At 45.2% G+C, this 14,779-nt stretch overlaps 1 protein-coding gene across 5 annotated transcripts in view; it reads right to left on the minus strand.

The window, feature by feature from the left end:
• Nucleotides 1–13,266, minus strand: part of LOC13036342 (nucleolysin TIA-1) — a 90,114-nt gene extending 76,848 nt beyond the window's left edge. For 2 of the 5 annotated variants that reach the window (XM_033385255.1, XM_033385245.1), the window contains exons 1-2: nt 13,055–13,266; nt 11,404–12,431 (exon numbers count right to left, since the gene is read on the minus strand). In XM_033385255.1, coding sequence (XP_033241146.1) covers nt 11,404–11,701 — 298 coding nt within the window. In that variant the 5' untranslated portion in view covers nt 11,702–12,431; nt 13,055–13,266. The remainder of the gene's footprint in view (nt 1–11,403; nt 12,432–13,054) is intronic. The other 3 variants (XM_033385253.1, XM_033385250.1, XM_033385254.1) reach the window with 3 other exon arrangements.
• Between the last annotated feature and the right edge of the window lie 1,513 nt (nt 13,267–14,779).

Consider the following 14,779-nt stretch of genomic DNA (forward strand, 5'->3'; position numbering starts at 1 on the left):
GCGGGATATCAATTTTTGTGTTCACTTTGCCTCAGACACGAGACCCATTAACACACACATTGAAACATACACATACACACACATATAAAGGGATCCCTGGCTAAATAGGAAATATGAAGCCAGAAAATTAAAAAAGCCAGATACGCCTCTTGGTCTTCTTCGCCTTCAGCCCCTTTTCTTGGGTCTGGGCTGCCATTAAAGTGTAAATCCTGCGACGGCATCGAAAATGAAGAGATTCCCAGCGGCTGCCTCAGACGTCTTGCAACATTATGATCACCCACACAGATACACACAAACATGTGCATTACGTACACATCTATGTCTGGGGGTGGATGGGTGTGTGTGCTGAAATAATTTTTATGATTATTTCTTCCTTCCGTTTGCCCATTCCCCAGCTCCCAGTCTCAGCCACGACTTTTAGCTTGGCTCAGTTCAGCTTCAGCTCCGCTCAGCTGCTAAAAGTCTGCGCACGGTTCTTTCTCCTACTTTTCTCTCTTCTCTATTTTTCTCGTGCACCATTTAAGTGTGCCAGAGCCAGAGCAATAGCCAGAGCCAGAGCCAGAGCCAGAGCCAGGGTCAGTCCCTGCGACTCTGTCCAGATACTCGTAAGCACAGTGGAAATAAACATTACGAGAGTGTTCGTCAGGGTCTTACAGTAGGAGGTTTTTCTCGCCAGATTATGCACTGATCGCCCAGGCATTAGGCCAAGAGGGGACAGACAGAGTGTGTGCATCAGGTAAGGTAAAGCTAGGGAAAGTTGACTTTAAAAATTCTTCTTAGTAGGTTTTACAGGTGTAAAGCAGTCTTCGGCAAAACCACAACTCGTACCTTTATATTGTTAATTTTATAGATATTTCACTATCTTTTTCCACCTATTCATCTGACTTTGCTTCACGGTGCGAAATGTGCTCTGCTGCGAGAGCCTGTCGCTGCTCCTGGCTTCCCCACTGACTATGATATGGAATTTCTTGGATTAAATGTTATGTTGGCATTATATTTCTTTCTCTTTACGCCCACCAATGTCTGCCCCGGCTCCGGCTCCGGCCTCGTCCCGTCCCTCCCCCTCGGGTGTGTTTATGGGTGTGTGTTTGGGTGTGTGTGTGTTGGGCAACGCATGCTGGGTCTTAATGTCTTCATCCTCGGAGAGGTCTGGCTGGTGGCATTGTTGCTGTTTTGTCGCCGCTGCTGCCTCGGCTGGCGTCGCTGCTGCACTAATAGCTGCGGCATGGTCTTGGTCTGGCCTGGGAGCCAAAGTAGACTTGGCTTTTTGGAGCGGCTAAAATAGAGCAGAGCCGAGTTAAGTAAATAATGCCAACACATGTAATACATCAAGGCGCCCATGGGCGGGTACGTGTACGTGTGTGGGTACGTGTAGATGTGTGTGCAAGCGTTTATTTATGATGCCATGTGGCAGAGTGGAGGGAACGGAATGGGAATGCTTAAAGAAAAATTCCGGCATTCAATTTGTATGGCCTTTTGTGGTATCGTATATTCATTTCATTTGGTTTAATTTGATTATAGCTGCAGCCAAATCCAAAAAAAGAAAAAAAAAGAAAAAGAAAAAAAAACAGCACACACAGCAGCAAGTGTATATAGAAGAAAATATAATAATATTAAAGCGTTTTTTGCGACATAGAACTAAGCACTTGTAAATCCCCATAGAGGATGTGCCATCAAGTTAGTCTCAAATACAAACACACACACACTCGCACACAGAGACACACAGAGGCGGCGAAGGAGCCACACTGGGGCACATATGTCGTCCTCCTGCGAGGAGACCTCCCCGGACGCTTCCTCTCTCGTTGCACTTATCCACATGCAAACATGAGTGAGCTTGCACCCAGCACAGAGCCTGGAACTGGTACTGGCTATGGATCCACATCCACATCCGCATCCACATACGTGTGTGTTTGTGTGTGTGTGTGTGTGAGGGGGGCCAACTCATAGGAACTTATGCATAAGTGACATTAAGAAAAAGCTCTTCAAATGCAAGAGAAACACTTTGGCAGGACGCTGCCGCCAAGCCACAGCGCCGACAAGGAAAATAGGAAAAACCAAGCAAAAGTTTTCTCAGCTGAAAGCATAGCAAAAAAAAAAAAGAGAGAGAGAAGAGACAAATAGAAAGCCAGCTCCGAGTACTGACGCTTCAGATGCCCTTTCCACTGCCACCTTTTTGATGCAGTGATCCTATTGGGACCCACATTTCCTGAGTCATGAGAACACAAATAAAAGTGGGTATGGTACTGGCTCTAAGGCAGAGCAGATCGTCGGCTTCGACAGTGATACAGTGATCAGACATCTGGTCATTGCCTCGGCATCGCCTCGACTATGGAAGGGTATTTGAAAGAAGAAAAAGAAAAGGAAAGCAGCAGCCAAATGAACGCAAACTTTCGGCGGCATTAGGGATATGGCAGCGTCTCCGTTCCCATGCCAGGCGAAGGATATGCAATCATCATGCGGATTTCCATAAGCAGCCAGCCAGAGAGCCTGGGATCCAGGGAGCTAGGGAGCTAGGACGATGCGAAGGCAAATAGAAAACCAACAGAGCACATGGGCACCGCACCCACATGTTCCTAGAGATAGAAAGGGGACAGAGGAGCTTCTGCTGCTGCTGCTACTCCTTCTTGTAAGCCCCTGCGCGCAACTGGCTTAGCTCAATATCCTTTTTGGTGCAACTTTAAACTATTTTCAATGGCATTTCCGACTGCATCTCCGCTTCGTTTTGACTCTCTGCTCCCCCGTTGCTTCCCCGTCCAAAGCCAAATGTTTGTACAGACAGTGCCCCTCCTTTGTCCATCTCCCATCTACCTCCCCTTTCCTGGCATTTGGGTGCATGAAAAAATTGATAAGTTGCCTGAGATGCTCTGCGTGCGTGCTCATTGACATATCTAACTCCGGTTGGCCCCCCCGAGGCTTGTGCGCTGAAAAGTGCAATGAAAATTTTTAAAGTTTTCTTTTCTTTTGTGGGGATAAAGGAGCCACCGCAGATCCGCACTCGCAAAGTTTGCAAATTGTTTTCTGCGGCTTCTCTTCAACTCTTTGGCAGCTCTGAATGCGAAATGGTCATGGCTTCTGATATGTATAATTAGAGAAACTTTTTCCCCAGCCATGACAAAGCGCTTTCGTACGAGTCGCAACTTTGGCCTGCAACCCAAAACCACCACCACCCCACCCCACCATCGTTAATGTTTCAGTTCTGATTCTTTGACCTGCACCACTTGATCCACCAATTGATCCTCAGCGGGTGCTATGGCTATGGCTTTTGCTTTCGGCAAAAGCAAAGCTCTTAACATTTGCCATATGCAGTGGGCCGCAGTCCTCTCCTCCCACCAAACCCTGTGTAAACGCAAACACTGGCTCACAAAAAGCGCTTGCCACAACCAACAAAAAACATTCAGCTGCCTGCTCGACTGTCTCTGCCTCTGCCTACCCGTACTGTCAGCTGCTAACGAATGCCAGTATGCAAAAATAACAGCGGGACACGCATCGAAACTAAAGATGGCCGGCAAAAAGGACACGAGCACGCGCGATGAATATGCACAAATACCGCAAAAAGAGATCAACAGATTCAGCACTGTACTGCCTATAATTTCCACAATCTATCTGGCCATATTCCTCATTCTATATTTCCTGTCTGTTTTCGGGAACAGCTTCGTTCCTATTGTGTTCCTTTCGTGCCTGAGAATTTTCACGAAAAACTCACACGAATTGCAATGCATGTCCTTCTCAAATGGTAGCCCGTCAGTGTCGAAAACGCTGCCGTTGTGCTTTTTCGTATCGTACTGCCAATTGGCAGCAGTTAGCGGTACACAAATAGATCCCCGCTCACACACACACAGATACAACCGTACAGCGAAAGCTGCACAATACAGACGCACTTGTCGCCGTTTATTGATTCAATCATTGGAAATGTGTTAAGGTTTTAAAGCAGGACAGGGCGCCACGAATTGCTTCAGGTTTTTGTTTTTGTGCAGGACATACCCCAGATGGGGTACAGCTTACCACTCCCCCTGGTACGCCCACTCGACCCTTGGCCTCACCCCTTTTGAGTTGCCTTTTTGGCCGTATTTGCTTTCTGTTTGCATTTTTCCGTTTGTGTCGAGTCTCTCGCTCTCGGAGGCAACTCCGCTGCTCCACTCCCGACCCCCCTCTACCGACTACTGTTTGCTTTGCGTTGCTTCAACGCTATTTTTGTCCAGTTCTCTGTTTGGCTCTTTTCAGTTCTGGTTTTGTTTTGTTAAGCACTTTTGTACATTTTGCACAGTTTGTTGCTGGCCCTCATACACCCCACCCCAAAAAAGCAACTCCTCCCCATCGTTGATTTTACCCTTTCTCTCTTTTAGTTTTGCTTCTTTTTTTTGGGCCGTAAATTTATGCTAACAGCTCTCCATTGAAAATGCATAAATTTATGTGTTTACACTATGTGCAGGCATTTGCTTTGCGGGTGCGGAAATGCTGTGGGGACCGGATGGAGGTGGGACTAGGAAGGGTGTATTTTTCGTCCTGCCACATGTGTTTACTTAGCACTTTTTATGGTCGAAAGCCGAGCCATGGCCAGCGTGTACCATGTTTTATTTACCTAAAGTTTGTTTTATTTATCCAAAATTTGGTTTTTATTTTCAGCTTAACATTTTTTGGGCAAAAGAACTATGCGAAATTTTATAATTTTATTTGTACGAGTACTCGTACGAGTACTAGCCAGCATTTGGGGAAACGAGACCAAAGTCGAACGGCGGCACTCGCACGCACAGCTCATAAAATTTAGCTCAGAACTAAACACTCTTCCTTTTTTATATGGGCCAGCAGCACTCTATATGGCATGCACTGCGATCATCGACGAAGGCAGAGTGGGGAAAGGACTCTGCTCAAAAATTCCATCAACGCCCCAAATGACTTTATGCAAAAGTTTTGGAAAAGGCATAAAAACGAGCCAAACCAACAAAAAACCGACTAAGAGTAAGAGTAAGAGTAAGAGGAGAATGCCAAACGAGCAAAACAATGCGAGTGGCAGGCAGTATAGGGTTAAGGGAGACGCGCACACGTAGAGCAGGAGCAGGAGGCGGGGGCTGGAGCCTTAGCCCTGCTGTGGCCAATGCATTAAAACGTGCCAAAGTCAGCCCCGGGGCTGGGGCGGGGACTGTGGCTGGGACTGGGGGAACGGGAACCCGCCAAAGATTGAGGATGAGTGCAGGACAGGACCAGGACAGGGCCAAGTCTGGGGCGGGGCACATAAATGCGAAATAAAAACCATTTGAATGGCAGGCGACACTCAAAATCGATACGAACTGAAAGAGAAAGAGTGGAAGATATAGACTATATATCTGAGTGGGGGATTCGGGTGGCCTGGGACAGTGGGCAGCGCGGGGCCGGCAGCAGTACGAAAATGTAAATGGGCCTCGGCCCTCTAGAGCTCAAGTGCTGCTGTGCCTGGTACTATGTGGGACTGCAGCAGTAAAATAGATGGGCATTTAAGATGAGGCTCTCTCTACGAGGGCTCTCTACCCCCAGTCCCTCCAAACAGGTCATATCCCTGTCGTTGGGTAATGGAGGAGGCCCGTCCAAGTCGAGTGGTCGCCTATTTTTCAGAGTTAATGAAAAATGCATGAAATTTAAATTGCACCAAAGTGTTGACCAGTGCTGCTGGAGTGCCAGGGCCCCGGTAGTGGGTGCTGCGCCCCCTCCGAGCCCAATCGGATTTAGGTATGAGCCATTTGTTATATGTACACCATGCAACAAGCGGACGATCTGCAGACACTTTTATTGCACGGCCAAAGCCAAACAAGGGACAAAACCCAGATCTAAAAAAACTCAGACAAAGAGCGACAAAAGCGATGAAAACAACAACGAGGCTGCTGTCAATTGTCGGTATTTTCCGACAAAAAATCGACTCAATGCCGGAGACTGTGCTACAAAAAAAAAAACCTGGCACCGAAAACTGTGAGCCTCATTTTCTATGCCGTTGCCTCTGTCGCTGCTTATGGCTCTGCCAAATGTCAAATGTCGAATTGAGCAATGAAATGTAAACTTTTCATTTGCTGCCACCAACAGGAAACTACAGCAAAAAAACCCCCCACACAAAAAATGTAAAAAAAGCCGAGTAAAAAATAGTCGAAGGTATGAAAGGCAGGTCAAAAAATGTTAAAAATCAAATGAAATGAAATCAAAGTAAATGGAACAAGGGGCGACATACCATCCAGAAAAAATGAGTTTTCAACTATCGATCCCTGATTTTTTTTCAATGTTTTATTTAGAGAATATTTTATATTTAATGTCTATAGGAATTTGTACAAATTTCACCAGTTTTAAAACTGCTGTTCCGTCTTGCTCGGTGGCTATTACCCAGTTGCATATCCCCAGTTTCTATTTAACACAGCTTAAATTTATCGACTCACTTTAAGAAGACGCTGTCCCATCCCCTGACCAATCGCTATGCAAATGGGCCACACAGATACGTCTACACACGGAAGCAGGAATAAAGCTACTCAATTGTAATGGCCGCTGGCATAAAATAAAGCTCACAACGAGCTCCAAGACCAGGACGAGCGACCAGCAACCGGCGACAGAGGGAAGGACCACGCCCACAAGGGCAACCAACACCTTTTTTATGCGTTTTCATTTGCAAAAGCGTAGGAAATATCTTGCCCACGGGGCGTATTAAAATCAATTCATTTAATTTTGATCAAAGCGAAATAAATCTTTGCGCTTTTTGCTTAATTTCCTTCGCTCTTCGTTTCTGTTGCCGTCGCCGTTGCCATCGCCATCGCCATCGCCATCGCCGTTGCCAGTGAAGAGGAAAAGCGTTTGGGGGCAAAATGAGGGAAAATCCACAACAACGTCAGTGAGTAATTTGGCCTCAGTCCCAGATGGGTGGCTGGGTGTTTCTGTATCCCTGAAGGATTTACTCGTGCTACTATATATATGTACATATCGGTGTAGCTGTAAAACGCAGAGTAAGACAAAAAGCACAAATACCAGAGAGAAATACCGTAAGCGAAATGAGAAATCATTAGTAAGTAAAAAGCTTGCCAGTGTGTGAGTAAGTACAAACACACACACACTTTATCAGGAAAAGAGCGAGAAAGACACACACACACACACACAGGGAAAGAGAGAGAGAGAGAGCGTTAAGATAAAGACATATAAAATGAAAGCGGCGTGTAAAAGTTTTTCCTGCTCGGCTTCTCCTTATCAATGCCAGCGACGGCAACTGAATTAATTTTTCAATTCGCCAAACGAATTCATTGACTTTTTGTGTTCCACCCGTATAGCACCCACCCATCCCCATCCCCCCACCCCCCAGTACCCAACCATGCAGCCATACAGCCAGCCATCCCACCTTCCAGCCAGTCAGCCAGCCAGCAAGCCACCAACCAGTTCGATTCCTTACACAGACTCCACGTTCTTGCTGGGGTATTAAAATCCTTTAAACAGATTTCATTTCGAACGCTTTGCGGTCGATAAATGCATTTCACTTTAGTGGTTTTTTACCCACACACATACACACATGCCCACATGGACGTGTACACCAACAAAAAATTTCAGAAATTTGAGTTGTTTAAATAAATCATAATCAATCTCTATTCCATCCCCTCAGTTTATTAAAACATTCGGACTTCAAAATGCTCCCAATTAAGCAAATCTTTTATTAATATGCGATATTCCCTATTTTTCTCCGAGTGTATACCATCTATGATTGTGTGCATGTATGTATGTATGTATCGCAATCGGCATTGCATACTTTTGGGCTGATGCCGTAGCGTTGCTCTGCTCCTTCGTTGGCCTGAAGCTTGGAAGTGGGGAGTCGACTCTTTCCAATGATTTGCTGGCAAATTACTTTGAGGTGTTGCCTGGCTGTCTCTCGCCTCCGTTTTGCCACTCAGACGGTGACTCCTCCCCTACTGCATCCCACCAACACCAACACCCACAGCCATACCCACCAAGCACCAATCCTCCCAGCACCTCCCGCAGTGCAGTACAAAAATTGCCAAATTCATTTCCAAAACAAACATTAAGTATGCATGTGACTGTTAGTGGGTGGGTGTGTTTATATGTGTCTGTGTGCTTGCTGTGTGTGTGTGTGTAAGCTGCAAGTGTTGCCAACCAATTTAAAAGTTTTCCTGTCGCCGTCGCCTGAGCGAAAGTAAAGCGCGCTTCTCGTACTCCTGGCTGCTGCTTGCTGGTAGTTCTTCTTCCAATTGACGGCAAAGAAAAACAGCCAAGTGCAGAGAGCGGCAGGCAGTGCCTCGGCAAGAGCAGATAATAGTGCTACGTCCTACAGTGGGAATTGGCTGCAAAGGATTTGACTCACATTTCACCATTTCACTAAAACTCAAAGGAAATACCGAATTGGGTGATAGTACTTTCTGAACACAAAATTTAACCTGTTTAAAATAGTTAAACAGCAAAACCAAAAATTAAATACACAGAAGCATTGTCAGATATAACTGGGATGGAAATAGCTCGAGTGAGATGAAGAGGATAAGCTTCGAAAACACTTTACTATATTTTTTATATAGAATAACTATTTGGAAAAAGATGGAGACTTGAGACCTAGAGATCTACTGATGAGAGAAGCAGCCATATTCTTGCAAATTTTCAGCAAGAATCCAATCTTCTTTTAGGAACTACCTCTCTCTAGAACGGAACTGGCACTGTAGTTGGCAATTATTGTTGTAGCTGTGGATGTTGTTGGGCTGCTGTGGATGGGTCTCTTTCCACAGCCCACTACTGTGGCACTTGTTGGCTTGGCTGCTGCAGGTTCTGCCGGTACTGTTGCTGTTGCTGCTGCTGTTGCAGTTGCGACACTTCACAAAACTCGCAGTCGCTGTTTGTTTTTGCAGCGGCATGTAGGTGTAACCTGCCACTGCCTCTCTCTCTCTGTCTTTCTCTCTCTCTCTCTCTCTCTCTGTGTAGAAGTGCTGCTCGAAAGTTCATGCACCGTGTGCCTCTGCCACTACTGTTAGTGCTACTGGTACTAGTAGTGGTAGTGGTACTGGTCTTGGTCCTGGCACTGAATACGTACATATACAAATTTATATGCATGTGTCTGTTTGCCGGCAGCTTTCCACCGTCTGCGTACCGTCGCTTTTTCCCCATTTGAATTGGAAATTCAGCGGCGTGCTTAATTTTCAATTTGCAATCATTTGGCCTGGTAATCAATGTTTGCTTTTCTGTGTGGGACTGTCGACTTTTTCCAACTCTGCTAATTAGTAACTAAGTGGTCTCATCTCCAAGTCAATTGTCCTCGTATCATTTCCATTTCCCTACCCAACCAAAACCAAAGAAACTAACGGGGGTTTTTCTGGCCATCATTTGCTCTAGTCTCCTCTGTTCTCCTCTAAGCCGTCTCGCATTAAGCCAAGTTACACAATGCTCAGAATGGCAGACTGGCAGACACTTCACTTTCACCCCGACTAGGTGTTGGGGTTGTCGGTTTTCTTATTTATGCCTCGCCTTGTGTTGTCTAGTAATTTTCTCACACTTTTCACGCTCATCAACGCCTGGGCCTGGTGCTGGGCCTGGTCTTGGTCTTGGTCTCGGCTACCGCTCTAGTTCCGGCCGCATCCCAATCTGCAACCCATTCCGACCACTTCCTGGGGCTAAGGCAAACTTCTCAGACTCAAGTGTGGAAATTTTCACTTTTTTGCCATAATTAAATTCATTTTCGAGTTGCGCTCTTGCCTTGCTTTTGAGAACAGAACGAAAGAACAGAACAGACAGACTCACAGCCACACAAATAAGCACACACACACGCACACAAAATATACCAACACAACACTCGTTTCCACTATTTTTAGTAGTCATTTTCCATTTTTCATTACAGTCGAAAGTCAAAAGGCGGAGGAGGATGCTCATCTCGTTGGCAACGTTTCATTTTCATGCAGCTTCCTGTGCCGTTGCTTCCGGTTTTATGCCTGCCAGTGTCTATTTCTGTATAGTTTCTGCCATTAGCAACCGTAGTCACGATGTGGCAGGCGCAGGCTGTAGGAGGTCCTGGAGCTGTGGCAGGCCTAGCTAGCATTCGGAGAAAAGCCTCTGCACTGGTACTGGTCCTTTCCCTGCTTCGGCTTGCTTTTTGTTTCCAAGTTTCGGCTTAAGTTGTTTTTAAGTTGTAAATCTCTTCGACTATGCAATTTCCTTACTTTGTCCCAGTCCCAGTGCCAGTGGCAGTCCCCATACCAAGCTCTTTCGAGGCTGTATCAAATTTTTCATTTGTGGCTAAAAATATGAAAATTGTAACTGATATTTATGCTTGTAATGCCTCCGCTTGACATTTGGGGCTTCCCAGGACCCTGCCTGCTGTTGGAGGGCGGGGGGAGCCTGTCCACAATAATTCATCTTGGAAATGCGTGTTCGAATTTTGTTATTTTCGGATTACGTGTACGAATTTGATCATTCGCTTGGCATTTGCCAGAGCAGAGCTTGAGGTTTCCTGCTGCCGCATCGAAAATTTTCCCCCTTTCAAAAATATCCGAAAGTAATACTATTTCTCTGAAAATTCTGCTTTATTGGAATTCTAAAAATTTCCTATGCCCCTCAGGAGGGAGACAATTAATTGAATGTGTTACCTAGATGATTTCGCCCTATGACGCATACAAATTTCTATAAATATGACAGACTTTTCCTACACAGATACATTGCCTTCAGGTGTCTTCTGTCTAGAAATGTAATTGCTTGGCTATTGTCGGCACATGGGCTGGAATACTTAAGCTCTTGTTTACATAGATATAGGTACTCTGTGTGGGATACTTTTAATTGTTTTCTAGTCAAAGGTAGACTTTTGTTTAGATGTAGCAGAGAATGTCTTTTGATTGCGAAATGTTGTGTGTGGCCAGAATTATTTGTCAGAGACTCTTCATTTTTAAAATTTACCAATGGACTGGCCAAAAATCATAATTAAAGGCTGGTCTTTCTCTTATATTTTAGTAGAAATTTGGCACATAAATAAAAAAAAATAGTTGTAATAGTAGATGACAAAATGTTCTTGATATAATAGTCAATAATAAGTTGGAGGAAATTAATTCTATATGATTTAAAAATCTTGACAATTTTTATATTTTTAATAAATAAAGTTATCAATTTCATTTAAAAGTATAAATGTTCCAAGTTTATTTATGAATTATCTATTTATTATTTTAGTATGTATCAATCAATAATTGTACACTCAAATGAAACTTTGTGTGTCATTTGAAAAGTGGTTTTAAATTTCTCAGAACCAAATCGATTCATTGGCACCATCGACTAGGCCATTCGAGACACGTTCTCGGGTTGAAATGGAAACGACATTTCCTAATTTATGCAACACCATTACCGGAGGCGACTAATGCCACGCCAGTCAGAGGACACTCCCCACCCAAAAAAAAAAAAAAAACTATTGACAGTCCAGATCCGATCCGCACTCACCTGGCTTGGAGTTGCTGCCAACCATCTGCTGATGCTGCTGCTGTTGCTGCAGTGCCGACTGTTGTTGCGACATTTGCTGCTGCTGCTGTTGGGAATGTTGCTGCTGGCCATTGTGCTGCAGATGAGCAGCTGTCACCGTTTGCTGCTGCTGTTGCTGCTGGGCGGCTGCGGCAGCAGCTGCTGCTGGATGGATGGCCAGGAGCTTCGTTTCCGGCGGCTTGTGGGGGCCCATTGTGATCTGCGGTGCACCCATAGCTATAGTCGGTGCTGGCATCATCAGAGTGGACATGGTCAGCATAATTTGCGAGTGAATTTTGGTCGCTTTCTACGGGTGTTCTATATCCAGGCGGCCTTAGGGCTTTTGCGCGCTGTTTCTCGACTCCTCTATTGATTCGCTGACCTCTCCCTGCAGTTGCCTGAACTGTGTGCCAAAGGTCGTGGGTTCGCCTTTGTCGCCACCGTCTCACATATGCAATGACTGTGGCACTGGCTCTGGCTCTGGCTCTGGCTCTTGCCTTGGCTAGTTCTGTGGGTTGCTTTCTCTTGGCTCGCTCCCGGCTTTCTTAAATATATATATATACTTATGTACTTCTATATATATATCGTTTTATATATATATAAGTGCGAGTGTTGCTCCTGTAAACTTATGAAATATGCTCGCTGCTGGGTGCTGGGTGCTCGCTGCTGGTTGCTAGTTGCCGACTCTCTATGTATTTTCACTTTTCGAGCTTTTCCTTGTGGCCTTTGCCTTATGCTGATGGCTCTGCTCTGGTTGCTCTGCTCCTTCTGGTTGCGTTACGGCTCGTCCTGGTTCTGGCCGTGTTCGTCTCGCATGTGCTGCTCTGCTCTGACTTATTACGAGTATTTTTATAATTTTCGTTCGCCTTTCTTTTATGTTTCGCTTATGTGTTTGTTCAACCGGAAATACACGAACTCAAGCGCACTTGGCTTGTAATTTCTTTTGGCCCGTTCCGTTCCGTTTCGTTATGTTGGATATCGTTTCATGGATTTCTTCAGCTGCCTTCTGCCTGCCAGTAATCGCAAATTATTTCTCCCACTCTATATCCAACGATTATATCCCTAGTTGCTGTTGTGTCTACTGACACAGAACCCCTAGCGGAAATTATAAATATTCCTGTCATTTGAACATCTCGTACGAGACGGTCTGAATGTCTGCTATTCGAATGTCATGCAAAGAGTGGAGTAGAAAATAATAAAAATGTAAAAAAAAAAAAAATCTATTGCGAATGGAATTGGGTTTCTAAAGTTTCCCAGAAGAGGAATTGCTGGCAATTATTTAGCCGGCAGCTTCCACAAATGAGTTTCGTCGCGCGCAAATTTGCAGCGAACTTTAGAAGTCACTGACTGAAGGAAAATCATCTGAAAACATTTGTCAAAGTTTAATGAAAGTCGCCCAAAAAGTTTGTGGCTGACAGTGGAAGCCCTCACTGGGAAACTGGGCTTAAAGACATCACAGACTATGGATCAGAATAATAATAGAAGTAAGGCAGGCGTGATCTCATGATATGATCTCAATTGATCATTTGTAGAGCACTTTCCGCCACAAATAATTTGCCATTATGGTTAATGCTTTTCAGAGCAGTTCGCAGTTCGCAGTTTCAGATTTTCTGTTTCTTTTGGAGTAACGCACCGGAACCAAAAAGAGACGAGATCAACGCACACACACACCACTCGTATCTCTTCTCTTCAGATATACGTCGTCTATACGGTAACGGAGGTGGAACCCAAAGAACAGGAAGAACACAAAGCGTTCGGTATACGTTCGTACTAGACCGCTGGGCGACGCTTTTCTTACTGAACGCCAGCAGCACACGCATTGGCCAAAAATTCAGAGGCGCTGCTGCCACAGCCACAGCCACTGCCACAGCAACGGCAACGGCAACGACAGCACAGCGGCAGCAAGAGCAAACAGCGACGACGGTGGCGGTGGCAACGGCAACGGCAACGGCTGAAGACCAGAGCCAGGCGATTTTCCTTCTGCCGACGACGATAATGACGACGGCGGCAACGACAGCGACGACGGCGACGTCGGCGACGACAACGACAGGATGCGTTTCCCTACATTTCTCTCCGAGGACGAGAACGAGTCGCCATCGCCGCCATTGCCATCGTTTACAGTACCATTTGCGACCGAATACCGTTATTCTCGTCGCTCCGTGACGCGTTCGTTCATGAAATATTCACGAATTGCTCGCTCCCATTCTCGCCAGTGTCTACGTGCTGCTCCTTCTGCTGCTGCTGTCTCATGCGGCTCTCTGTCCCTCCTCGTCGGCATCATCACATCGCCGGCGCTGCGCTCCGGGCGCCATTCACAACGCCGTCGTGTCCTGTGGTCGTGTGCCTCGTCCTTTTTCGGCTCGGTTTCGATGTCAGATTCGAAACAAGGCGCAGAATCCGAGCTGGTTCAAGCAGAGGAATTGCGGAAATTCCCAGCCAAATTTGAATTCCAACAGAAAACCATGACTTCATTGAGCTTCTTAGGTCACATAAATGTAATAAGAATATAATGAAAATATTGTAAATTTAAACCAGAATATTATTCTTAAATATTTGTAAAATATTCCCTATCAACTCTTGCATATTCCCTTATTATGTTAATTTCTCTTTGCAGCTACAAGTCTTTCGAGCAATTTCGAAGAATGGGCTTTATGCTGTCTAGCCGCAGAATTCCCAGTATTTTTATGGGCTTTTGCCTTAAACTGTTATACACAGGACTGTTATTAGCAGAATATCTGAAAAGCCTTTACGCTGAAATAATTTCACTGGCACGTTCCCTACAGTTCTTGGGTCTAATTAACTCTTCAAATTCTCAGTCAATCAGCTTTGAACACGAATCCAACCACAGAAAAATTTGACTTGCATAATGCCAACTTAATTGAGAACATGGTATTTGTACAGTTTGAGTATCCCACGCATTGGTGGCGAATGTTAGACGCAAGACAGTCAAATGTCAGGAAATGTGAGAAGGGTTACCATTCTGTTGGCACTAGTTCTCGAGCTGGGTTAGAGTGAGGTTTGGTATGTAGCTTTTAATAGTATTTCTTGTATCCTTTAACCACATCGACATATGTACATCGGAACTAGTCTTCCCCCTTCAGCCATTTCCAAGCCATAATTATATCCAGGGATAACAAACGGCAAGATGCAGTGTCAGTTGCAGTCACCTGGTATTCCCCTTCATTCGCGCTGTTTCTTGTATCCTTGTATCCTTGTTCTTGTTGCTATTGTTTTTGTTATTAACATACTTTGGCGTTGACAGCGGTGACAGGGCGTTGAGGTAATGTTTCACGGAACGGGGAGTAAATGGGGAAAAGCCAGCAGAAAAATAGAAGTAAAAATACATAATTGCATGTAA

The sequence above is a fragment of the Drosophila pseudoobscura genome, chromosome 2, assembly GCF_009870125.1.
Source record: "Drosophila pseudoobscura strain MV-25-SWS-2005 chromosome 2, UCI_Dpse_MV25, whole genome shotgun sequence".
NCBI lineage: Eukaryota > Metazoa > Arthropoda > Insecta > Diptera > Drosophilidae > Drosophila > Drosophila pseudoobscura.